We start from the raw sequence: 26802 nt of genomic DNA on the forward strand, positions 1-26802 counted from the left end.
TTTCTCTCAACATCATATAGACACTTGCATTCAAAGTCAACTTTAGAACAAAGAGTAATAAGAGACTTCCCTTTCAAAAACATGATGGACCAAGATAAGACTTTATTACAAATTGTCAATATTCTTCAGACATTACAGAGTAAAAAAAACTTTCCTTGAAAAACACATCAGCTTGACCACATAATAAACAACAACTATCATTGTGAAATCTCCCTTTAGAAGGTAGCTTGTTCAGAATTTTCAAGTAATAAGAAAATGCTTAGATATGTACAATGGAAACCAAAGAATCCTATGCCAGTTCACCTTCTCCACCCTCTCCCTAATCTCAGCCCATATTTTTGCCCTCCCTAAATTTGTTGATGACTAACGTTGTTCCTTTTGTTTTGTTCGAGCTTGTTAAGAAAGTCGGTACTTTGAATCACATTCTTTTGGTCAATCGCAAGGAAATATATTAGTACTTACACATATAAATTATTGGTTAAACAGGTCAATTTTTTGAAAATTTAAAAATATAAATTGTTTATGTGAAAGCACATTCAATTGAGTGTACTTTTTGTACAGTTGATAGGAAAATATGTCCAGCTTTAAGTTGCAAATTTTGAATTTTTTAATATAATTAGTTTTTCTGGTTAAATGATTAAATGTTAGTGATTTTATTATTGAATTTCGGGTTTAAATCCTCTCCCGCTGGCATTCATATTTTTTATTTCGTGTTGTTTTAACATTTTTTTAATGAATTTTTTTAACATATCAACTCATTTGAGTAAATGGTTAAATAATAATGATTTTATCTTTAAGTCACAAGTTCACTTTATATTCTAAACACATTTATAATTTTTATTTCATATTATTTCAAAGCTTTTTTTAATTAATAAATATTTTTTTTAATTTTTTAATTCATCTTTTTAATTAATAACTCTTTTTATTCATAAAATCAAATAATAAATATGTATTTATATAATAAAAAAATATTTTACATATATCATTATGTTAAAAATATTTGAAATTAATAACTCCTTTATATTTAATATAAATATTAGTTAATTTTTTGATATATTTTTCTTTATATATAATATTTTTATGTCAAATATTTATTTTCTCCAGACATATTATGCGTATTATGATTTCTAATATTAAAAAATAAAATAATTATTTTAAATAAAATAATTATTTTTATATGTAAAATATTTCAAATATCATTATTTTTTTCATCTATATTGTGGGTATGATATTTCAAATATTTTTATATGTAAAATATTTCAAATAAACATAAAAAATTATATAATACTAAAATTTACTACACTCATAATATGGATTGAAAAATAAATATTACACATATAAAAATTATATTTACTAAAAATAATAATATTTATAATAAATTATTTGATTTTATGAATAAAAGATTTATTAATTAAAAATATGAATTAAAAATAAAAAAATTGAAAACAATATAACTATTAGTTAAAAATAAAAAAACTTGAAATCATTATTATTTAAGCATTTAATTTAGGGAGATGATATATTAAAAATATTAATTAAAAATAAAAAATAAAAATATGAGCGGGAGAGAAATTGAACTTAATACTTAAGAATAAAATCATTAATATTTAACTATCTAACCAAAAAAAATAATTATATTAAGAAAGTAAAAAACCGATCAATTTAACTAATAATATATATTTTTACGTATACGACTAATTTAACCCACAAAATCATATTAAGGTCATACAAAATCATTACACAAAATAATAATGACGTAAATATTATTATTGATTCGGCCTTTTACTTTCGGGGATTTGATTAAAAAAACTTTAGGGGATACAAGTAACACTAATACTAAAAAGCCTAAAACAAATAACTTGTCGAGATTGCACTTACTATTTGTTGCACTTCTCGCGGCCAAGAATCAGGCGGGAAAACCAAACTACTTGGCGGGAAAGTAAAACAGGTAAATCTCTCTCTCTATCTATATTTGTAGCAGTAATTTTATCTTTAATTCTACAAAGTACTATTACTTTTAATTATAATTTCGTTTTCAAGTTTCAAGGCTTCTCTACTTCTGGAGTCCCAAATATGTTCTCGAGCAGCCAGTTCGACGCAGCCACCGCCTTCTCCGGCGGCGGATTTATGCCTTCTCAGTCTCAGTCTTCTCAGTTCGTTAATTCAACTCCATCTCAGGTATGGATCGGTCATCTTTCTTTCCTCTTTATACCCGTGAAATTACTAAATCCTTGTTTCAAAATTTTGTGATTGCTATAGTTGGTCTAATTTCAATTTCTTAATTTTTGTTTAGGATAAGCAGAGCCGGGACACACAGGGATTGTTATCAGCTACGGTGAAGCAGATAAGTGAAGCTTCTCAATCTGGCGATGAGAAGCCCAATTTCGCAATTGACGGTGTTCATGTGAACAATGTACCATTTATTCGATCTTTTGGCTGATTCCGTTTTATTTATTTGTTTCGCATGGAATGAATCATACGTTTCAAGTCACAGCCCTATAGTATCATATCTATGCAGCTTAATTTTGAAGAGATTTCAATTAAGACATTCAACTATTGGTTATTTAGTTTTGAAGAAATTTTTTTAATTTTTTTTGGGCTTCGCTGTTTCAGGTTAAGGTGGTCGGGATGCTGTTTAACAAAAACGTAAGGTCCTCAGATGTTCGTTTCGAGCTTGATGATGGAACTGGCCGAATTGAATGTATAAGATGGTGATGCACCAGTTTCTATTTGAACCCTATTAATTTGTGAATATCATAAGTTATTAAGTGATTTCTGTCTTCATTAGTAATAGTAGCCTAGTTTTTTTTTAACCACTACAGCTAAAATCAATATTGAAATTAGAGAAGCAATTTTGATTTGAAATCTTAAACCATTTCCTTCAAATGCTTATTTGTTTCAATCAGGGTAACTGAAAGTGCTGACGCAAGGGAAATGGATGCAATAGAGTAAGTTCTTTACTTCTCTCCTTTTATGTAATTCAATCAAGCATGATCTATTTTGTCTTTTGGAATGTCATTAGATGTTTTTATATAAGTTGTTATCTTATTATATTCTTTACTTTCATTTTACAGTGGGGATGGAACATATGTTCGTGTCATTGGACACTTGCAAAACTTTCAAGGCAAAAAGCAACTAAATGCCTTTTCTGTGAGGTAAGGTCTAAATTTTCTTGTTTTCCCAATTTTTTGATATTTGGTATGTCCATAATCAGATCACATTAACGGTTCTAATGCCATCTGATCTATGTGACGTGGCATTGTTTCTACGGATTCATATATATGTGTTTGTTAAGTTAGCTTTATTTGAATTCCCAATGAAGCAAGCACCAGAGACAACAAGAATAACAATTGTTGTTTATGCTACTCTGCTTTGGCGTTGCAATGAGAAATTGATGCCAAAGGAGCCTACTGTCTGAGAATGTATCAGTGTTTACCTTAGTTGCATTTTAGTGTGCTTATGGTTCGATCAGAACAGCAATGAGCTTCTTTCGCTATGCCACTTTTATTTTTTTTATTTAATATTAATTCTTCATTTTGGCCATTTGTCATCTAGTTGTTTAACCTATAATCTTTGTTATGTTATCTTGGATATGTAATAGTGATGACTATTTGGCTTCTATTTAATACACTTCTGTGCATCAGTGTGAAAGCATTAGCGTCATAGTTTCTTTGGGTTTCTTGATATTCTCAGGCCTGTCACAAATTTTGATGAAATTACTTGCCACTTTATTGAGTGCATACATTACCATCTGCAGAACTCCAAGGTACAGGTATTTATGTCTAAAACCAATAAAGTTGCATATTAAACGCTTAGGCTTGTGATTCATTCTCTTGAGATGAGAATAGCTTTTGATGGGTGTTTTCCTCATGCTAATTGTAGTTGGAGGGTGGTGCCCCAGCCCAGCCACAGATGACAAATTCATCATTCAGCACCCCTGTTCGAGGTGCATCAAATGGATACCAGCCAGCTTCGGTGAATGATGTATGGAAGCAAAATATAAGAGTTTTTTGCTATTTTTTCAGATCTTTACTTTTTAGGCTTTACATAAATATGTTTTCTTTTTTCCAGGTTTCCGTCCAATATAGTACTGATGGATTCAAGGGTTTTGATAAATTGGTCCTGAACTATCTGCAGCAACCTTCAAACATGTAAGTGAAGCTCAAATTTAGTTTTCCCCTATAGAGAAAAATAGGCTTCAAAATGTTTTGATTTTGAAAACCTGTTATCTGTGTTTAAGCAACACAGATCTGTGCATGTATTATCTGTATCAAAATCATAAATCGCTTTTAGATTCTAGTTTCTTTAAGGTACTACAAGTATCCAAGAGACCTCCATCAAATGCATTGACATGCTTTTGCTTAAAGCTTTATTCTTGATATTAACTCTTTTTCTAAATTGATTTGACTGTTTTACAGTGATCGAGAAATTGGGGTGCATGTAAATGAACTTTCACAACACTTGAAAGCTCCTGTAGAGAAGATCAAGTATCTTTTATGAATTTCCTTTTTTTTAAGCAGTTTTACTTATAGGCGTGTTATATTTCATTTTATGATTGAATTTATTCGTTTTCCTTGTATCTTCTTTGTATGATAGGGATGCTATTGAGTTTCTTGAACGAGAAGGTTTGGTGTACTCCTCCATTGACGATTACCACTACAAGGCAGTGGAAGGTTGCTAAGTTTGCGAGTGCAGCTTTAATTTAGCTTGGAATTGCGTTTTTTGGGTCCGTAATGATTGAATGAAGAAGTATGATACTCACATCCCTGGATATTTTTGATAGAGCATACATGTATGCGTGTATATATCTAATGCTAGGAGTGTACGGGATGCTTCATTCAATCTAGGCTGGGGATGGATTGTTGAAATTTTATATTAATTTGATCATATATTTAGGTGCTATTAATTTTCATTTTGTCAGACATTGAGTTTGCGTCACGTTTGTGATAGATTCCTTTTTTTTTTCTTCTATTGTTGTACTTATAATGCTCTACTGGTGTTAGCAGTAAGGACTTTAATTGTTAATTTAAAAGGGAGCGAAATACGTTAGCCCGAGCTTAACATAACATAGTATAATATGCGATGTGGCTGTAATTCTTAGCCTTAGGTCTTAGGAGCTAGCTATTGTTGAATAATTAGGGGTGTTGAGTCTGTTAACCGCCCCAAAATAATATTAACCGAATTAATCGATCTTTCAAAATTTTTAATTGTTAACCAAACCGAATTTTTTTAAAAAAAATTAACTGAACCGAATTTTTTTCGGTTAATTCGGTTGTTTAATCGAATTAACTGAAAATTATATTTTTTTATTTTTTGGTTAGAATAAGTATAAAATTAACTAAATTAATCAAATTAACTGAATTTTTTGTATAAAATTATATGTTTTTTATTTTTATTTTTAGTTTTAGATTTTTATTTTTATTTATTAAATTATTTGTAATTTTTATGATAGGGTTAGGTATTTGGGTTAATATATATTAGATTGGGTATCTGGGTTTATGTTGTATTAGGTTTGAGTGAATAGTGGGTTATTTATATATTATAATTTTATTTATTATTTTTTGGTTTAATTGAAAAAATTTGGTTAATTGATTGGTTTCGAACTGAATTAACCGTTAATCGAATATTTAAAAAATTATTAACCGACTCCGATCTAATTAATTCGGTTAACTGATCGATTAATCAAATTCGGTCAGTTAACTGAATTTTTTTGATTTTGCCCGAATTTTGCACATCCCTATAAATAATAAGCTCGTATAGTGTATATGTATATACATATATATTCAACTTTTAACCTTCAAATATACAAGTATAAAAAAAAAATCGGTGGTTATCTCCCTTTATCTACCGTGGGATTGTTGTTTGTTTTGTGTTGAATTTAATGGGTAAATGAGTTTCACTGCTCTGCTAAATGGGTTGGGTGAATCAGCAACGCAGGAGAAAAGGTATATAGAGCAGAGGAGTTCGCGTTAGCTAGTTATTTTTAAGTTTGGATGGTCTGTCAATTACAGTAGTACTATTTTCTGTACAACCAGTTGACGAAGCAATCGTTACTTTACGCAAAGCGTGGTTTCCGGCTTTCCGTTTTGCGTTTGAGAGTTTGTTGAACAATACGTAATAATAGTGTGACTAAATATGACCAAAAAAATAGTATCAATAAATAATAATGAAACAAATTTTACCATTTGATTACAAATTACTGTTAAGATTAACGCTTGCTTTACCAATGCTAATAGACTATACCCACTTCTTTTGCCAAAATGAGATTAAATGATATAAAAATGTATGGTGTAAAATATTTGTGAGTTCATCGTCATCATAATAAAGTGCAACATGGTTCGGACTTAGGTAAGGTTTGACTGTTCCTTTGCTTTTTTTTTTTTTGGCCCTTTTCAATAATGCAAAACAATTATACAAATAATAAATTTGTGAAATATGATAAGAGTAATTAATGCCAATTCTTGATTTATAGCTTGCTCGGATTGGATATTTAAACGTTTTCAGAGGTGTGAAAGTAATGAAGGAATGTAGTCACTTAATAATTGGGATTCGAAAGGCACCGAAAAGGAAAAATACATAAATTGACATATAATTATATACGCTCGCCTGCTGGCTATAAAACATACAACAATTTGCATTGTCCTTTGAAATAATAAGGAATGAAAGAAGTCCCACGTGCAGTCACACTTCAGATGGAAGAGACTTTTGGTGAAATAACACGTCCCATTGGAACAGCAGCAGCAATTGCGTGGCTTTGGATGAAGTGTCGTGATCAGCTTCACGTGATTCCCCATATGCCCTCCCTCTCCCAGTCCGTTGGGTTGGGCTCATCCGGCCCCCCTCCATCATTATCCTCCCTTATACTTGTTCTTTTCTAATTTTATGATTCGACAACACCCTCAATTTTACATTCAGATATACTTTTGTCTCTACTTCTCTCCTTTCCTTTCCTTTCCATTCATAGACTGCTACATATTATCTATATATAGATATGTATCGAAAGCTATTAGACCTGTATGTTGTACTACATTTCATTTCATTTAAGAACAACTCATAGGCCATAGCTAGCTGGATGATCATCACTATAAGGCATAAGTTAACTCTCCGAATATCTCAACTGATCTCATAATGTGTCTTTTTTATCTGAGTGTTCTCTTTATATAAAACTGATACGTAATCATATGTATATTAATGTTTAACATCTGGCTGGGGAGTATTTTGAATCGTTTCTCAACTTACAGTCCCCGGCCGGCATCAGTTAATTACTTACACCTTCTGTTAGGTCGGGTCTGATATAATAAAACAAAGACTAGAGTTTATGGGACCCTTGTGTTTGAAAAGGCAAAATTCTGACAAATCATCATTTTCAGAATCATTGGGGTCGACACTTTTTAGTCTGTCTTGTCTCGCTGACAAGACAACAGTCGGAGCAAATCGTAGCTGCAGGCTGACATGGTAGAAAGTGATGGGGTGAGAGTTTCGACATTGATGGTAAAAAAACAAACAAACTAAAATCTCCAGCGGCTGTTAAAGCTCCATACCTCGATCGTTATTAGTAAATAGTAATTATATACTATTAAACAAATATAAAATATGTACATACAGACATGAAACAAACAAAGCAATCCATCAAACAAGCTAGTACAAGCAGTAGTCCACTTTATTATAGCAAAGCAAATTACTAAGGAAGATGTGGTGAGTGGAACCAATCCTAAACATACAGTATTACACTACACCTACCATAAAAATGCCCTAAATCCCCTGATTGGAAAAGAGAAGAAAAAGGATAACACAAGCGATAAAAGAGAGGTAGCTGTGGCGGGTGGTGTGACCGTCACATATCTCTTACGTGGAAGACGTTGGGGTTCTTAACGACAATATCATACATGTGAACGGAGCAGAACTTGGAGAAATCCTTAGGGAGTGAAATGAGATCAATGGAAGAGTGCTTGTGGAATTGATAGAGATCAGGGTCACCCCCGTAGTACCTTTCCCACCCTAAACCTCTCAAAATGCGCTCCAAGGATGAGTAGGACGATACAACTTCACCCGATGGTAAGTGCACCAAAACCCGTCTCCGGAGACTATTTTCCAGCCGATATACACCATTGTTAAACACCCAAACTCCAGCCATTTTTTTTTCAATGTGGTATTTGATGTGTGTGGGCAAGTAGGTGTGTTAGAGAGTATGTGTTGTTAGGTTGTTTGTGAGGTAAAGAGGGATGAGGGGAGGGTATATATATAATAGTATATACACGTGTGCTGACGGGACACATAAAAGCAAGAGGAACCTAAATAAAAAAAATATAAATGCAGTGAGTCTTAGGTAAGGGTAAAGAGGAGTGGGATATAGCTAATAGATAGTGATAAAAAAGAAAAAAGAAAGGCGGGGGGGTAGGGGTTTGATGTGTTGACGACGACGACGATGTACTAATGATATTGAAAGGGGAGGGGAGTGTTTAGGTTTGCGTTTGGTAGAGAATCTAGATATTGTGGGACCCTATTCCCATGGGTTTAAATATGAATGAGGGTACAAGGGATGCCTTTAGGACCGTAGTTTAGGGCACACATACCATCCATCCATCCGTGGGGTATGTATGTTTGTGTTTGGAGAAAGAATCTCCTTTTTCTTTTTCCTTTTCTTTAAATTTAAATATAGATAAAGCGTATGTTCATTGTTAACTTTACAAAAATAAAATTATTTCATTCGAAAGTCAGCTTTCAATATATATATAATTTTATAAGTTTTTTTATTTAATTTTTTAAATTATGATTTAAACTAATATTTTATCTGTTTAACGGTATTTTTTGTTATAAAAAAATAGTTTTTGATGGAAAATTTTATATCAAAATAACAATGCATTGAATTAAACTGACCTAAATTATCCATTCCACAGTAATACTAATTTTGAGATATGAAAAAGAGTGTTGAAAAAGGGCAGGCAAATATGTGTGCAACTGCAATGTAGGGTGCAAGCCCACTTACATACATCACGAGATGTCCACGTGAAGAGAGACAATTTTGTCATTAGATTTGGCCCAGCTGGGCCCGGGAATTTATTAATTTATTCCATTTCCCTTATAAACCAAATTAAATTCTGCCTTCGCCTTTAAACAGTGCATCTGATGACTGAAAGTAGGCATCTGTCTCTGGGCTTCTTATAATTTTTTGTTGATTGCTCATCATTGGCTATCAATTGTTCAAAACCCTAAAAGTCAGTTTTAGTCTTTTTTCTTATCTCATTTATTTCTTTTATATTATTATTATTATTATTATTATTATTTACCACTTAAAGTTTTATAAAATTAATATTTACGCAATTAATTTAATTGATTAAATTAAAAATAAACAATTTAACAGTTAATAAATATAATTAATCACTGTAAATTAATAAAATTAATCATCATGAATTGATAAAAAATTTATGATTAAAATATTAATAATTTTATAGATAATAATTTTTTTATTAATTTTTATTTAATTATTGAATTAGAAATTCAAAAAATTACATGCGTATCCTTTCTTACTACGCACTTCGATATGTAATCAATTTATAAAATAATAGGTATTTTGATTGTTGTTATTGAAAGCATTAAGAAGCAAGGATAAAATTTAGTCATCTGTTATCACATCAGAGAACTTTTATCACCTCTAATCTTGCTAATAATATGGTAATGTGTGTGTATGTAGTTGGTAAAAGTGCAAAAGGGCCCACAGGCATCACATGGGCTGTATATAGAGAGAGGTAAAAAGATGGTCCTCACTGACTCACCGAGATTGAGGCAAAGACCAAGAGAGGTCATAGGCATACTCGTGTTGTCAAATCTTTCATTAACATCATCAACTTTGAAAGGTTACTTGCATTGCATACCGCAAATAAATATGCTGCTTCTTTTACGTTTGTCATGGTCACTATCAAAACAACTAAGTTATCAACTATAAGTAGTAAAGTAGAGCCAAATATATATTAAATATAAATAGTATAAGTGATTTAATTATTAAATTTAAGGAATAAAAATTATATTAACTATTGCATCTTGTTGCATAAGAATATTAAGGTGTTGTCCTGTGGTTAGGAATTTGTTTTGCTCTTCTATCGGGTCATGTATGATCCACGTAAAGGAGCACTTTGATCATTGATCATTGGAGGTACAAAAATAATATAATATATAAGATTTAGAAAAGTTTCAATATAATGCGCAAAAATAATTATAAAATCACTTACGTAGGACATACTAAGTATTCTAAAAAAGTAGGTACCATGTATTAATTTCACATTTAAAGAAAAAGTCTTGAGGTATATAAGTGAGTATACTGCACATTTTATCAGATATATATTTTAGGAAGAGAGTAATGACCTCACAGAGACTTGAACTACCAAACTTGAGACATATAACCCACATACTTAAAAATATGTTATCCACCGGTATAACTCAAGTGGTACTATATTTGCAGGTATATGAAATCTCATATGCTACGAATAAGATATTAAGTAATATATATTTGAGTTAGTCTTAAGTTAGGTTCTAATTATATATGGATTTGGTTAGGTATATATATGGGCGGTCGGTAATTCCTTCCAAACCATTGTTGATGTATTTATAAATTATGGCTTTAGTTTAGTGTTTAGACATCCAATGATGCAAAGGGGTGAGGGGTGGCAGAACTAGCTAGTGAAATACAAAGACACAAGGAGCTGCCTTTGCTTTTGATTTGTGTTCGTCTTTAAGCATACCAAATGGCACAATGTCGTAAATGACACAGACCCTTCCATCACCAATCCATGGTTTGGTTAAATCCTATGCTATCTATGTGTATGTACATGCCAAAACAATTCTACCATTATGTTGATGCCAAATATAAAAATACAGGATTTTATCCTTTTGCAAAGAGGATGTAAATGGAATAAACTAAAAGAATGCAGCCTTCCCATAGCAGTAGAGCATGAGCATCCATCTAGATCCTTATCAAAATCCTGCCGAACTCACTAAAATAAGTATTAAAGGGCGAGGGCATATATACTCATTAATATCTAAGAATATAAAGCAAGATTAGGTCATATATTTATATAAACCACAAAAGTAGGGTGGAGGGTATAATTAGCTGTCTTAGTAACTAGAAATAGATAAATTAATTAGGAAAGGAATGATGCGAAAGCTAAAGGAGAGAAATAGATAAATTAAAACAATTCCTGGATAAGTAAATTTATTTATGTGGTGATGCCATAATACGTATTTAATTATGCATATTCCCCTCCCAAAACTCCTTAACTTAATGTAATAGTTGCGTACAGCCAAGGGAATATTATTATTCAATGTATATACATATTGATTGATGTTACTTGGTGATACCATTTCCATTTGTTAATAAATCAATTAACAATATTGTAACTATGTTTTCATCTTTTAATTTTTTTATAATATTTTTTAAATGAAATTAACTTATCCATTTTTTTTAAAAAGAATATCTCTATTAAAAATAATATTTTATTTAAAAGGAACTACCATTCACATAAAAAGGTTTTTTTTTTTATCTTCAATAGTGATGTGAGACATATTGATGCCGTGAATCACGTATTAACTCAGTAAAAATATAAAAAACAGTCAGTGTCACTAATTAAATAATAATAATATCATTTGAAATTTTTATATACTATTTTTTATTTAAAAGACTAACCCTCCCCTTAAAACTATTCATTAAAAAATCAATTTCAGGGTAAAAACTGTTAAAATTCGACTATATGAATTGATTGAATGAACTAAATAGATAATAAAGTTATCTTAGCAATAAATTAGAGACAAAGTTAGAAATTTTTAAGGGGATTGAAATTAAATTATATATTTTTACGATAATAAAAATATAAATTTGTCATTTTAATAGTTTATATATCTATAATTTTTAAATAATTAAATTAAATTTTTATCATTATTGAAGGAGTCAATGTGTAATTTTACCATTACTAATTTAAAATTTTTTGAATAGAAATATTTTGCAATAAAATCATTTCTAACTAAAAATCGAAACCACAAAAATTGGTACAAAAACTATTTGAACCATTTTTTTCATAGCATATATTTATTGCCCAAGCTGATGCAATTTTGAGCCCAAGTTCTTTTTTCTGTTCTTTGACATTCTTACATTGACTAATGGCTTTGCGGCTTTAGATCTTCTGCTGGATATGTAGAATTTAAGTAGATGGGATCTTTTCTCCTAGGCGGAGGAGAAATTACCAAACGTCTGTTACTCCATTACACTCCACGTCAATGAGATTTTTAGAGGGTGAAAATGAGTTTTTTTTTATTTGACGGAAGGAAAAAAAAATAGACAAAGAAGATTATGCCTTCGCATATGTAATATGGATTAGTAAGTCATAATGATATGGTAATTCGAATTCGATATGAATTTTTCTTTTTCTTTTTCCAAATAGTAGATTATGTAATGAGTAGCATAAGAGAAAATGTATTTCCAATTTAGTCACTTTTTTGAAAATTTAACTAAATTTAACTAGTTGGAATTTGATATGTTAAAATTTATTTACTTTTTTAGATTTTAACTTTTCTTTCGAAGTTACTTTTTCATGTAGATTGAAAAGTTAAAAAAATATTAAGATAAAATTAATTCTATTTTACATTGATTTAGGATATTAGTTTGTTAATAAATAGAAAAATAAGTTATTACCTCCTTCCTCATTCCTACTCCTTGATTTTCTTTATTACTTAATAGATTGTTTGCAAGTAATTTTTTTTCCTGATTTCATTTTTTTCTCTCAGCTACAAATTTGATGAAATACTTATTATCTTTTGTAGAATATGGGTACAATTGTTACATTCAAGATGTATAAAAATTGTGGGTTAGACTGCCTATGGTTTTATATTCTTATACTTTAATTAGGTCCAAGCAATATTCGGAATCAAATATTTTTTTTATATCCAGATGGGTTAACTTTTAGCAAAAACAAAATGAGGTTTCAAGTTTTTTTTTCTTATTAATTTTCAAATTTTAGATATTCATGATTTTATATATACATTATTATATTTAGAAAATGTAAACAAGACAAATTTAAAATAAATTTGCTTTTAATTAAATTTATAAATTAAAAAACAATTTAAATTTTATCAAATATTTGTTAAGAATAAAGTTTATTATAAAATTTAAATATGTGAATATGATATTTTATTCAAACATTGTAAAGTAAATTTTTCGATAATTACATTTCCGCAAATCACATTCCATTAAAACCATAACAAGAGAAAAGACCAAATGCTACCTTAATGCTATAAGGTATAAATTTTTAATTTTTGTTGTTATAAAATGAATGTTTTTTTTTTGTTATTATTTACTCATATTTCCAGTTTTTTTTTCAATTTTTTTTTCAATTTTTCTTAATTTTTCTTATTATTTTATCGATTTTCTCGTTCAATCATTTTTAAATTGTTTTATTTGGAAAACAATTATTTGACGAATTCCACAATCAATTTGACTATTACCACTTCAGTTAAAAATAAATATGTTAGGGACTCAATCCAAGGGTACGGGTGAAACCACGCAAATATCTTGCTGCCAAATAAAAAAATTTGTTAGTCAAGCTGCCCATTATTATTATATACTTGTTTCTTATTTTATTTTATTAAAGATTCAAATAATAATAGTGTTAGAAAATACCATTCCTTGCAAAATAACTTCAATGTTTATGAAGCTAAATTTAAAATGTTTGCAGAATTTACAAGTTTTCTCTATTATTAGGATGTTTTGAAGAACACAACTTAAAAAGTTTAAATAAGTTGATAATATCATTTATTAATTTTTCTCTAGAGTAGAAGTGTTTTTCTTTCTTGGTTTATCCAACCATGCACTTGCACTTAAAATTACAAGTAACATTTTCGTTGCATAAGTATAGCTTTCAAGAAACTATCATTATATCCATTACCTTCATAACTTTCCCATTATTCACTACTACAAGTAATAGAATTGTAATTTTAATTAAAAATAAACATTTAATCGAGTTAAGTTAAATTGAATAAAAAATTACAAGTCAAGTCAACAAATCTTAATATTTACATTCAATGTTATGTTTACATAAATCAATTATTTATCTAATAGACAAAAAAAAAACTAAACGTTTATCAAAACAAAATTTTATCTTTTTTTATTTGAATTTCGAAAAACTTAATTTGCATAATTCATATTTGAATTGAATTAGATCCAAATAACTTAAATAACTCAAGCTATTTGATTCAAAATTTAAAATTTTTATTAAGTTTTTAAAATCAAAACAAATTTTGCTTGATTCCCGTGCTCGTTACCCATGATTCATGTCACATTCTTATCAACCCACATATCTCCCATGTCCTATACAACATACCACTTATTTCATAACCATTATTTGAGATAACTAGTTTAGAAATACTTTAAATAGAAAATCTAATATTTCATAGATAGAAATTTTGATCTAGAGGCAAACTAGAGCATTCTAAAACCCATCATAAAAACCATAAAAACTCATCTTTCTCAACCCGTTCTTTCATCATCACCGACTGCCACCACGATTCTTTTCTAAAATCTAATCCGGTCTTCCTCACATCATCATCATCATCATTATTCTTGTTATTATTATCCATGTAACATCCATCCCTAATTAAGTATAGAAACTATTTTTTTTAATCAAAAGAAATTTTTGAAGTATTGTTTGCTAAAATTTAATAAGCCTCTCAACGAATAGATATTTATCCCAATCAAAATTGTCTTTCAACTTTAACAAGAGCCCAAATGTTCAAAGCTACATAAAAAGGCAACAAAGGCAATAAGTGCAACATATTGAGAAAGCTAATCAACAGCTACCCATGCATGACACACGACCAAAAACCAAGTAAAAATTATCATTTGAGTTCGATAAATTTTGAACCCAACTAACACCCAAAACTCTCCTACCCTATTGAATCCAACGTTTCTTCGAATAACCTCAGGCACTAAAACTCTCATTAAAATCAAGAAAAAGCCCCAACTAAGGATAATACCAAAGGTGTTGAAAAATCAGAAAGCTCCTAACTTCACAAACTTAATTTGAAAAGCTCAAAATTCCATCATCAAAATTTAAAAAAAAAAAAAAGGTTTAGTTTCTGAAACACAAACATACTTGGATTGAATGACTGAAAGAAAATTGGTGGCAAATGCTATAGAAATAGCATAGCTCACGCTATTCTATATTTGTTTGCACAAACATAAACAAGAAAAAACGATAGATTGCTTCAGATATCAGATCACAACTTGAAATTTTTTGATACAACACATTTAGCAAAAGCAAGACTTGAGAACAGAGACAAGAGAGTAAGTCATTATAATAGCCTAGCTTACAACTACAAGCACACCCTGCCTAAGATCATTCTTGACTTGACAGCATTGCATGAATGGTCAGCAAAATTAAGATGATAATCCACAAAATGATGTTTTCCCTTTTTACCAACACAAGACAGTTAATCAGGCAAAACAATCAGAACTAGGCTTCTACGTCTACACACCCATGGTCACCTCATTTAATCTTCTCAATGATATCCGAGATTACCTTCTCCATGTCAAGCTCCTTCATCGGTTTAAATGGTCTCTTCATGTCCTACAAAACAATTTGCAGAGAAAGACAAGGAATGACCAAAAGGGTTAACTCCAAAAAATGAGTTACTGAAAGGGTAATTTACAGCCAATGATTTTAAGCAAAAAAAAAAAAAGAAGAAGCTAAAATCTACAAGAAGAGCTTTACCAGCAGACTTATGAATGTTTCGCCACCTTCCTCTCGGATTTCAAAGCAACCTCTTCTTGGCTGTTGGAAATTAGGGGAAAGGAAATGAGAGGATAGATCAACCATGAAACAGACATTCAACAAAAAGATATTTGGCAAAGGGGTAAAATTTTACAGATGCACCTTTGTACCCAGAACAAAAAACAAAAGCACATGTAAGAAACCATACATCAAATTCAAGCATAAAGTAAAGTATTTAGTTAATCTTACTTAATGAAAACCAATTGTTAGACAGCGAAAGCATCCACAATTTCATGTTCTCAGAGTGCGTATCCATCTAAGAACACTACTAAGTGAACCATATTTTACAGGCATTATAACAGAACACTCGACTGTATGCTAGAATAACTTTGAAGCAAGACAAAGTGAATGTCTATAAATAACAGATAATTAAAACAGTTGAAAATGGAACAAGGCATCTTAGATGGCAGCAAGAAAAAGGGGGTGAGAAAATCAGCTGCATCACTTTAATGGTGTTCACCGCAAACAAGGATAGCGTAATTAATGAGAAGATAATACTTAACCTTTTCAGGGTTGAGCAACACTTTGACCCATGGGACACCTTTCTCCAAACCATCTCTGACTTGAAAGGCCCTTGTCTTGAATGAATTGCATTGCTTGCTACAGAAAAGTAATCATAAATAAAGGACGCTATGCAACGTAAAAGGAAATATTTCAAACCAAATTTCATTCAACCCAATCCAGAGGACTACGTCAAGGAAAAAAAAACCCTAAACAAAAGGAGGAGTTTCTGTTCTTTTCACTCAAATACTTGCTAGTTCATTCTATGTTCCTTATTGTTACAAAATCCGTGGGTGAGCAGCATTTTAAACCTTTTTTTTTCTTTTTTTAAAAACGCAACAGGGCGAAACCAAGAGAAGTTCATTTAACAGTAGCCAAAAGTTTGATAATCGTTGCAAAACCCTAAACCCTAAACTAATCCAAGATGATCATCAGACAAATAATAATAAAAAGTATGTAACATTATGGCTTCAACATGTCTCGTCTTGTTTGTTTCTCTTCTTGCAAACAGAAACCCTTAAATATAAAGACTATTCATTACGGCTACTTCCTGGTTCAGTTAAAAAAAAAAAAAAGAAGAGTAAGGTAACCGACCAGTGTTCAACCACTACAGTCTTGTTGTGAGACCCACCGTCAGCGACGGCCAACTCCTCAGGCGCAGCTTCGGCTTTGGCTCCATCCTCATCTGCAGATTTTTTCTGCTTCTTGGCCTTCGCTTTTGGCTTCTCCTTGGTGGGCAGAGACTCGGGGTGCGGCTGCTTTGCCATGCTCCTAGTCACTCTTTTCAACGTTTCCTTAACTTGGGGCTTGGGTTGGTCGCCGTCGCCGTCCCCCTCCATCGCCTTTCGCTTGGTGGCCCTGGGCGCCATTTCGAATTCTCGCTTTCAATCCCTGCTGCTATTGCTTTGCTGCGTTGGTTGTGGCTTTGCTTTGCGTTGCGTTTTCCCAATGAATAATATTAATAGCTCAAAGATTTTTTTTTTCTTTTTTTTTTTTGTTCCCGCGCTCTACTTAGGTCGAGAATTTGAACGGACGACTGAGATCAGCTCAATCGTTGCCCTATTGAATGATCCTGGCCCTTCGTGCTTAACACTACTGTACGAACCAAACATGAGTTGTGTGGAGGACAATGAAGGTCGGAAATGTGCCACGTACGGAACCACCTGCTCTACGTTACTGGTCTTTTCCTAAACAACTATTTAATTATTTTTTTATTAAATTAAGAGAAGGTAAGTATGTAACGCTTTGATTCTTTTTTGGAGCCAATTTCTTAGAAGAAGAAAAAATAGACTAATTTATAAATTTGCCAAATTTTTATGAAATTTACGAATTTAGATTGTATTTTTTATATTTTTGAAAATATGTCATTTTGGAGAAGAGAAATTGAAAACACGCTCTGTAGGACTTTGTTTTCACTTTCTCTTTTCAATATTGAAATCGCTTCTTATATGGCGTATTTTTAGGGAATGGTAACATTCCACCAACGGTCACAACTTCAATGACTACATCGCTCAATAGCATTTGTGGCAATCATTGTCGTTTTGATTCACGTTTTATATTTTTTGCATCGCACAATAATTTTTTCTAGCTAAAAATTTGTTTCCTCCAACTCTATCATAAGTTATAGTAATAGTCTTACTGACTTTGGTGCAGACAGATAAAATGAATTATTTGATTATATTGGGAGACCCTTATGTTTTTCGCTATGATTATAATCTTAAACTTCTATATGGGTTTTGTAAAACATCCTCCTCTAATAAAGTGAAACTCGGTCACGTGTCTGCAAACTACTGTCAACTAGGGCCCTAGTTATACTCCATTCATTGACAGCATAACCTTTGTAAACTTAAAGTCTTAATTACACTTCAACTCGTGACTGTATAATCACTGTCAACTAGAACCTTGAGTGGCAATGCAATCTGACTTTTTAGGTGATTATTCTATCCTTACATGATAGATGAAATTTATAAGTCCATCAAGCTTTGTGACATCACTCTAAATTCAAACATAACTTATAACTATTACAATGTTTGTCTCAAACAAAGATAAAATTAAATCTATAAACTTTAATTTTCATTCGAAAAAAAAAAGAAAAAAACAATTTCTAAATAAGTAAAAGTGCGTCTTAAATTATATATTTTTATTTTCTCTCTCACAAAACAACCCATTCTCATAAATTAAAAAAAATCTAAAATCCATAAAAATTCGGCATATATATATATATATATATATAAATTAGTCGGAACAAATAATTGACACCATTATAATTTGGTGGTTTTTAAATAGTGTATAATTAGATACGGTTGTAAATCGATTAAAAAAATAAAAAAATTTGAAATTAAAAATATCTATTAAAATCTGTATGAATTCATTTTAAGATATGTTTTGATTTTTTTATATAGTGGCCTAAAATTTTAAATTTTTTGACAACAATTTATAGTTTTTAACCAATTAAACAAACAAACCAAAAAAGAGTTCAAGAAAGACATGAAAGATGTGGGAAAAGAAATGGGCTGAGATTTTAATTTCACTTTAGTCTTTACACAAAGATAAAAATGAAATAGGGAAAAGTCAAAATTTGCAAAAACGTGAAATTGAAAATAAAACAAAAAAAACAAAAAACTTGTGTGGAGATAGATTTTGCTATTATTTAAGATTTTAATTCACCATTCAAACTTTAATTTAGTTGTTTATTAAAAATACTTTATTTTATGTGATAAATATTTTTTTTTTATAATTACAAAGGTTATACTCCTATCTAAGTTGAGGGTGATGTTTAGGAATGTAATTAATAGATGCCGGACCCGATCTTTTAAAATATATATTTTTTTAATTTTAAATTAATAAAAGCTCTCTAAAAATAATAAAATTTTGATTTAATTATTTAAAAATTATAAATATATAGACTATTAAAATAATTTTTTTTAATTTCATCCATTTAAAAAAGTTTCTAATTTTGCCTTGATATTCAAATAAAGTCAACGAATTTAGTCCAAATGCTTAGAGAAGAAGCTCATTATTCAATTACTTATTGGTAACGTAATTGATATTATTATAAAAATGTTTTTATTTTTTATATTTTTATATATAATTTAGAAAAATATAAATACATGACTGGGATTGGTTTTTATACATTGAATAATTCAAAGATAAGTGAGCCACAAATAGACAATTATCAAAAGTAATCTAAACTATGCGGTAGTGCCCTAAGAAAGTTACTCGTTGATAAAAAGAGCATTTTGTCTTTCTCATTGCACCATTTCAAATTCTATAGTAGGCTCTTTTAATGTGCTGATGTCATCCATAACAGGCTTATAGTGCCTCTTCTTCTCCAGAACTCTTCTATATAAATTAGTCCATTCTCCAAATTAATGACAGCAATTCCTAGTTGTATCGCCATTACTTGAGTGAATCGAATAATTATCAGCATATAAGTTGTGCTATTTTCATGATTAGAGTTGTCGTAATGTTTTAATAAGGATAATCGAAGATGTCTAAGATGTTATATGCATTGGGATTTATACTTAATGGAGATATATTTTTTTTCACTTGTGATCTGGATGTCTTTCAATTTATGTTAACTATCATTATGTTCTTCATTAATTCTGATATTGATTTTAAGATTATTATAGATTTAGAGTGACTTCTTTAAATAGAATTTTATTCCTATGGATCTAAATACTTAATTCACATGAAACCGGCCAAGTGTAAGGCTTGAGTTCTCTTCCATTCATTGCTTGCTCCATGATTAGCATAATCCAATCGCCCAATTGAATTAACCCTAATGTTACACATTCGAATTCTAAGGCGTGAACCAACTTGCCTATACAAAGTTACATTTGCAAAAGAGATGGTACGAGGTCTCTATTTTAGATTGATGTAATGCACAATCTGTGTCCATAGTTTTAATTATTTTGTGAAATTCAATTGTGCAAGGCAGAGCTTTATTGAAAATCTTACACATAAAGATGATTATTTTAAAAGGCATTTTAGTTAATCACAACATCCGCCAAGCATTTTTAGGGATGTTGATATCAATTTCTTTTACCAAAACTTGTGTGGAGATAGATTTTGTAATGTTTTCTTTTATTATTTTGCATTTTCTTAAAGTTTTGTAAGTTAATGTTTTAAATTATTTATTTATGTGCATGTTTTTATCTTTTTATTTTTAAAAAAAAATTGGTATATTAGTATGATTACCTGCAAGAAAATATTAGTCTCCTCGTAACCTCCGTTGAAAAAAACAATATCATTTGATTATGTATTATTCTCAAATTTAAAATTGATATCTAAAAGTAACTATTGTCATAACAAACAATTTATTATAAATGAAACAAATTTATTTTTAAAACAAAAATTCCAATAACATCCCGGTAAAAACTTGTGATTAAGACTAGAAAAATTTCGTTTCATTCATGAAAAGAATATTCTTCCACAATAAATATTTATTGAGTGACCCGATGATAACTCTAAATTATGATCGTACTAGGATATTATCTTATTTTCAAGAAAAAAAATTCTTAAGCACGCGGTCTATTTTTAACCATTCAAACATAGTACCATTAAGCACAAATTTGTTCTAATCAAAGACAATAATTTCATGGAAAGTAAGGGAAAAAGTGTTGGAAGATTTTAAATTCAATTATCTTGAAATTTATAAGTCTGCGGCATCTCAAGTACTTTAAGAAAATCAGTTAAGAAAATGTAAAATTTTATACACAATTGCAAGGTTGAATGGCTTAGGGCAGCAAAAATAAAAGGGCAAGAAAGGAAAGGGAGAACAAAAGAAAGAAAGAAAGAGAGAGAGAGATCAAAAGGAAAAGAAAAAATCTGCTCCGCATTTTTCTTGAGTTTTTTCTTAAAATCATATAGCTTAATTTCATATTTTAGAGTGCTATGAAAATATTTTCAATCGTTAAATAATTTAGGTGAAGATGAGAATGAAGGGAAAGTTTGAGAAAGTGAAGAGAAAAGTTAATTTCTAGTAAAGAAATAAGTGAGTACTTAATTTAATTTATGTTTGTTTACCTTAAGTTAGATGTTTGAGTATTTGTTAGAATTAAATAACCCAAATTCTTATTTAAATAAAATACGATGGAAAATAAAATAAAAGTAAAATCCATATAGAACTAGACTTCTTTTATTTTATTTTAGAATAAGGTTTTTTAAACCTTATTAAACTCCATCTATTTTATATTGATTAGGATAAGGTGTTTCAATCCTACTAGAATATGGCTTTACACGCCTATAAATAGATATAGTTTATTCCTCTTGTATTGATTCAAATTTTCGACATAGTGAATTTTCTTCTTCTCTGCCCGTGGTTTTTTCCCCGAAAGGGTTTCCACGTAAAATTTGTGTGTTATTTTATTTTTTCTTTATTTTATTTTATTTTTTTCACAGTATTTAAATTTAGTTATGAAATAAATAAGTAAGATATTATTTTGAAAGCATTCTATGATGAATGGAGTTTAGAAGTTATGTGTAATGAACCGAAAGTTACGGTATCGGAAATTGAGTCTTGAGTACTGTTTCCGTGAAATTTATTCATGAATATTTATTAGAAATATTTATGAATTATAGTTGAATGGTTATTTAGTGTTTAATTAAGTGAAGTAGCTTGAATTTAGTTTAAAGGGCTAAGAAATAAAAGTTTAATTATAGATTAAAGAAGTAAAAGGGACTAATCTAGCAATTAGACCCTAACACCATGTTTGGTTGGGTTTATTGGCTATGCCAATACACCCCTAATCGGTGGCCCCACCTAATCCCCCCTTATTCCTATGTTTGGTTCATGGTGTTGCTAATACCATTGTAATACATTACTGATCTAATCGGTGAAATTCACCGATTTGTAATCCGTCCCTTTTGCCAAGATTAGGCGCCGCTTCAATTTCCCTTTCCTGTTTTACCCTCCCATCGGCTTCCCCTTTGTTTCTCTTCTGTTCCTTCTAGCCTCTGCCGATTTGCTCCCTCCCATCGATTTCATTTGTCAGGTAAAATCCCCATATTTTGCCTATTATTATATCCCTTTATTTGCATTCTTGCCTGTTGATTTCTCTGTTCTATTTTTCTTTCTTTACACATAAGTTCGTCGGCATTCGTTCTTCAAGACACACTCCGTTGGAGCTGCTTAGAAGCTAGTAGTATTGTTGTAAGCTTAGTTCATCTCTTTCTTTGCCGTGTTTCATTTTTAGACTGCAACTTTCTCTTCTTTCCCCCTCTCTTGTAAGTTAAGCAGATTTTATGTTGCTATAGTGATTTGGGTTTTTCTTTTTCTGTTTTAATCTTTTTTACAGAAAGAAGTGTTACTTTTGATGAATTGGCTATCGATATTTCTATGGTTTTTTGCTCTTTTTTGTCCAAAAGAAGTTGCTTTTTCAACCGAGGATTGCATTTAGGTAAGCAATTCTCTTGCCCAAATAGTGAAGACATTGTATTCAGAGCGATTTGTGTTAATTTAAAGCATAGAAGATGGAAATTCTTGGATCAAGTGTTCCCAAGTCTTACAAATGCATTGGTGAGTCGTGTTGTTGGCGAGTTTCAGAACTCGCCTCAGTTAGCCTTGGAATTTTACGATTGGTTTGGGGAGAAAAACAGTTTTAGGAAAAGATGATGTTATGATAATTGTTTCTGTTTTGTTTATAAGTTAGATATGCATTCAGGGGCCTGCAAGTTCTTGAATTGGCCTGTTCTTTCCTTTCTCATTACCTAGAGCTCTAAATCTCATAGGTTCAAAGGAGTAGACATTTGACAGTTAAAAGCTCTTGCAACACTGATCTAGGAAGATGATGGAGCATTTTGGTTCTGATGCAAGATGTTTCGACCTGATGCAAGATGTTTCGAAATCTCAATGTTTGTTTCATTTCTCTTTTCAATTCCAACATTGCAATGTGTTTTTCTCGTCTTTGTTTGCCTAATAAAGCAGGTACCTTTTTGTTAAATGTTTTCTTGATCTGTTGGCCAAGAGTTTGTGCTAAGATTTGCATTTCAACTTTAGGTATTATTCTTGTTTATGCTGTGGAGATTCGTATCTATATATAAACTAAACTATTGAACCACTTCTGAGTAATTTGCAAATAATGAATGAATCAGCTTCTCAAGCTAGTATTAAGCTGTGTCACTTTCATCTGCGCATAATGTGATGGTTTGATAGTTGAAATTATGGATGATCTGAATCTAGCTGTAGGTGACCAAAGTAGTGGCATCCATCTAAAGTAGTTTTCTACCTTCTTGGGCTGAGTTCAGTTAAGTCTATATCATCATCCTCGCCTCGGCAAATTGCATTCATTTTAGCTATAGAGTTATTTGCACAATTGGTGATTATCGTTTGACATTTCTCAATCTTCTATACTGGCGTAGTAGTCATTCTTCTCTCCTAACCTTTCTCATATGTGATCAACTGTACTGTTTTATTGCAGGCGCAGTCTCCTAACTACAATGCTACCCTGAAACAAATGAACTTCAAGAGGCTTACATTGACAGATATCACAATTGACATTCCACGTGTTCCCAAGAACAAATGGGTTGATCGAAGCTATGGAGAAGGCTGGTAAGGACGACGACAGCTTTCACCAGCATTTGTAATGTTGTTTCTTGAAGATATGTTTTCTTTCTTATCACTCTTATGTTAACTTACAGATGTTAAGAACAAATGGGAAAGTAGCTCGTGGGGTAGAAAGTTGATTGTCCAGAAGAGAAGAGCATCTCTCAACGACTTTGATAGGTTCAAGCTTATGTTGGCTAAGATCAAGGTCAGTTTCCGATACACCCCCTATTGTATCTACCCGTTTTATACCAGAGTTCTTTTCTTGAAAGCACTTCCTCAAAACTTCAATCGAAGCTTGACGAGCTGTAATACGGTTTTGCAGAGGTCTGGAGTCATCAAGCAAGAACTTGCTAAGCTGAAAAAGGAGAATGCATCTTGAATTTGATATTGAATCATGGATTTTTGTTAGTTTTTGTCATCAAACATTCTGCAGGTTGTTCTTTTTTGTAATTTTTTCTTTTATTTACAAATGATTAAAAAGATTAAAGATCAGTTGAGAGATCTTTGTTTGCTATATTACATATTTTATAGTGAGTTTAATAGCAGGATATTGCTTTGCTTGCTGCAATTTTTCGTATCAAAATTCTGGTATTTATTTATATTCCCTTTATAGCATAATGAAAAATAAGACACTTAAGCTGTTTAAGTTTATAAGCTTCAAAATAAAAAGTTTTGATGTATTGTTTAGACAAACTCGAGCTGCTCAAGCTAGATATCGAGTTAATTATCTTACCTTAATTTATGTGTGTATATACTAAGTTTTGCTGATAATAAATATTAACCATTCATTCAGATAATTTTCCTATACATATGTATTTGTGTATATAAAATCATGCATTTATAAAGTAATAAAACACTGTCCAATACAACCAAGCATTTGGTTTAAATGATTGATACATGATCAAAACAAAAAGAATAAGAAACAAAGAATGAGTAACAAACAGTTACATGTTAATTTTAATATTAATTATTTCAAATGATCTTTTATTAAATTCATATAAGAATTTGAGTAAATTATAGTATCATATATTATGATTTGAGTAAATTCATATAAGAATATTGATTATTAAGAATTTTATTAAATTATATATTTTAATTATAATATATTTAATAATAATTATGTTAATTTATATTTTATAGTATCATATATTATGATTTGAGTAAATTCATATAAGAATATTGATTATTAAGAATTTTATTAAATTATATATTTTAATTATAATATATTTAATAATAATTATGTTTAAATATGATTAAATTATTTATTATTGATATTAATAATCTTATTAAAATTTAAATAACAATAACAATAATCATTTACCAAAACAAATTTATGGTAAGGGTATTCTAGTCATTTTAGTTTTTTCCATTATGCTATTACACCTCTATTCCATTCAACCAAACACAAGATTACTATTACGCCTCTATTCCATTACATTCAACCAAACAGTTGATTTGCTATTACACCTCTATTCCAATACACCTCTAATCCATTACACCTCTAATCCAATACACCTCTAATCCAATACAGCGAACCAAACGTGCCCTAAGTGCCATGTGTGTGAATGTATGATATAACATGTGTAATAGTTGGTATATATGTGTAATAGCTATAAGATATTTTATGTTATAGCTATTACACATGTTAATTTTATATTTATTATAGGTTAATAATAATATAATATAGTATAATGAATAAAGAATAATGAGTAAAGAATAGAAAAGTTACAGAGAGCAAACGTGAGAAAGAAAGAAAGAAAGAAAGATAGAAAGACTAACAGAGAGCAAACGTGAGAAAGAAAGAAAGAAAGAAAGAAAGAAATAAATAAATAAAAAAAGGGAAATTTGAGGATTAAGGCCCTAAAGTTTGATTGGTAAGTTGTTTTAGCTCATTTTCCTATGATTTTTATGTTTATGGATGCCTAATTCAAAGTTCTACATGTATGAGGTTAAAATGAAGAAAAATAGAGAATTTTTGGATATTGATTTAGTTGAATAAATTGAGGTTTTATGGGTTAAATTGATAGAAATTGAAGTTAGAAGTGATTAGTTAAAGGAATTTCTAAGTTAGGTTTAAATAGGGACTAAGTTGAATAGAGCTCAAAATTTATGTTTTATAATGAATTTTATGAGTTAGAAATTGTTAATGAGTTGATTAAAAGAGAATATGAAGCTTAAGTTAAAGAAAAAAAGATTAGTAATGGAAAAAGGACGAAATTGGAATTTTTGTAAAAGTTTGGTAGAAAGTGAAAATGTGTTTTATGAATTAATATATTGATGATTTTTAATTGTATGATTGTTAGTAGCAAACGTAGCACCGGATACATCATCAAAGAAGGGAAAAGAGAAAGTGAACGAAGATATCGATTAAATTCGATAAATAGTGGTTTGTATTTCTATAAACCGAGCTTAATCATTATTGCTATATTTGATATTTATATTGTATGAAAATGTGAATGAGGTAAGTATTTTTACCATATTGAAATGAATGTGATTTTGAATACCCTATTAACAGTGTCGAGCTAGTCGGATATAGTTGACATGTCATAGGAATTGGAAGTATTGGGATATTCCGACATTGAGTCAATGAGACACTATGTGTCGACTACTGTTAAAGTTTCGGATTTGTTCCGATGAAGTACTTTGTGTACTATAATGTTAAAGTTCCGGATTTATTCCGATGAAGCACTATGTGCTTATCCCGGAGTGTGGGTTGGATCCGTGTATCCGTCAGGGTCCGAGTTATGTTAATAAGGGTAAATAAAGTAAAGGTTATTAAAGTACTGATCGATATTGAATAATAGCAATAATGTGTTTGAATTACCATGTTTTAAAGTTGATTAAGCTATTGTTTATAGAAATACCACTGAGAGTATTGTCAGCGTACGGTTTGTTTCCGTGCGCAGGCTAGGTACGAAAGTATAAGGACTCAGCATACAA

General features: G+C 30.3%; 3 protein-coding genes and 1 long non-coding RNA gene across 4 annotated transcripts; 2 read left to right on the plus strand and 2 right to left on the minus strand.

The window, feature by feature from the left end:
• The first annotated feature begins 1828 nt into the window (after positions 1 to 1828).
• LOC107937909 (replication protein A 32 kDa subunit A) lies at positions 1829 to 4920 on the plus strand. Its single transcript, XM_041113036.1, has 11 exons — positions 1829 to 1948; positions 2048 to 2178; positions 2294 to 2413; positions 2614 to 2711; positions 2907 to 2948; positions 3075 to 3155; positions 3694 to 3772; positions 3883 to 3984; positions 4072 to 4151; positions 4419 to 4487; positions 4597 to 4920. Exons 2-11 carry the CDS (start codon positions 2074 to 2076, stop codon positions 4679 to 4681), a joined length of 861 nt encoding a protein of 286 aa, XP_040968970.1. The 5' UTR covers positions 1829 to 1948; positions 2048 to 2073; the 3' UTR covers positions 4682 to 4920.
• Positions 4921 to 7639: 2719 nt separating this feature from the next.
• On the minus strand, positions 7640 to 8218 carry LOC107937915 (flowering-promoting factor 1). Its single transcript, XM_016870915.2, has one exon. The coding sequence runs from the start codon at positions 8132 to 8134 to the stop codon at positions 7835 to 7837; it is 300 nt and encodes a 99-aa protein (XP_016726404.1). The 5' UTR covers positions 8135 to 8218; the 3' UTR covers positions 7640 to 7834.
• A 7004-nt stretch (positions 8219 to 15222) lies between these two features.
• LOC107937910 (selenoprotein H) lies at positions 15223 to 17292 on the minus strand. Its single transcript, XM_016870908.2, has 4 exons — positions 16908 to 17292; positions 16316 to 16412; positions 15753 to 15812; positions 15223 to 15608 (listed from the first exon to the last, which is right to left on the minus strand). The coding sequence occupies exons 1-4, from the start codon at positions 17180 to 17182 to the stop codon at positions 15528 to 15530; spliced, it is 513 nt and encodes a 170-aa protein (XP_016726397.2). The 5' UTR covers positions 17183 to 17292; the 3' UTR covers positions 15223 to 15527.
• A 6455-nt stretch (positions 17293 to 23747) lies between these two features.
• Positions 23748 to 24430, plus strand: LOC121229262 (uncharacterized). Its single transcript, XR_005926983.1, has 3 exons — positions 23748 to 23865; positions 23955 to 24067; positions 24185 to 24430. It is a non-coding gene; the product is annotated as an uncharacterized lncRNA (long non-coding RNA).
• The last annotated feature ends 2372 nt before the right edge of the window (positions 24431 to 26802 follow it).

Source organism: Gossypium hirsutum, chromosome A05 (genome assembly GCF_007990345.1).
Source record: "Gossypium hirsutum isolate 1008001.06 chromosome A05, Gossypium_hirsutum_v2.1, whole genome shotgun sequence".
NCBI classification, from domain to species: Eukaryota; Viridiplantae; Streptophyta; class Magnoliopsida; order Malvales; family Malvaceae; genus Gossypium; species Gossypium hirsutum.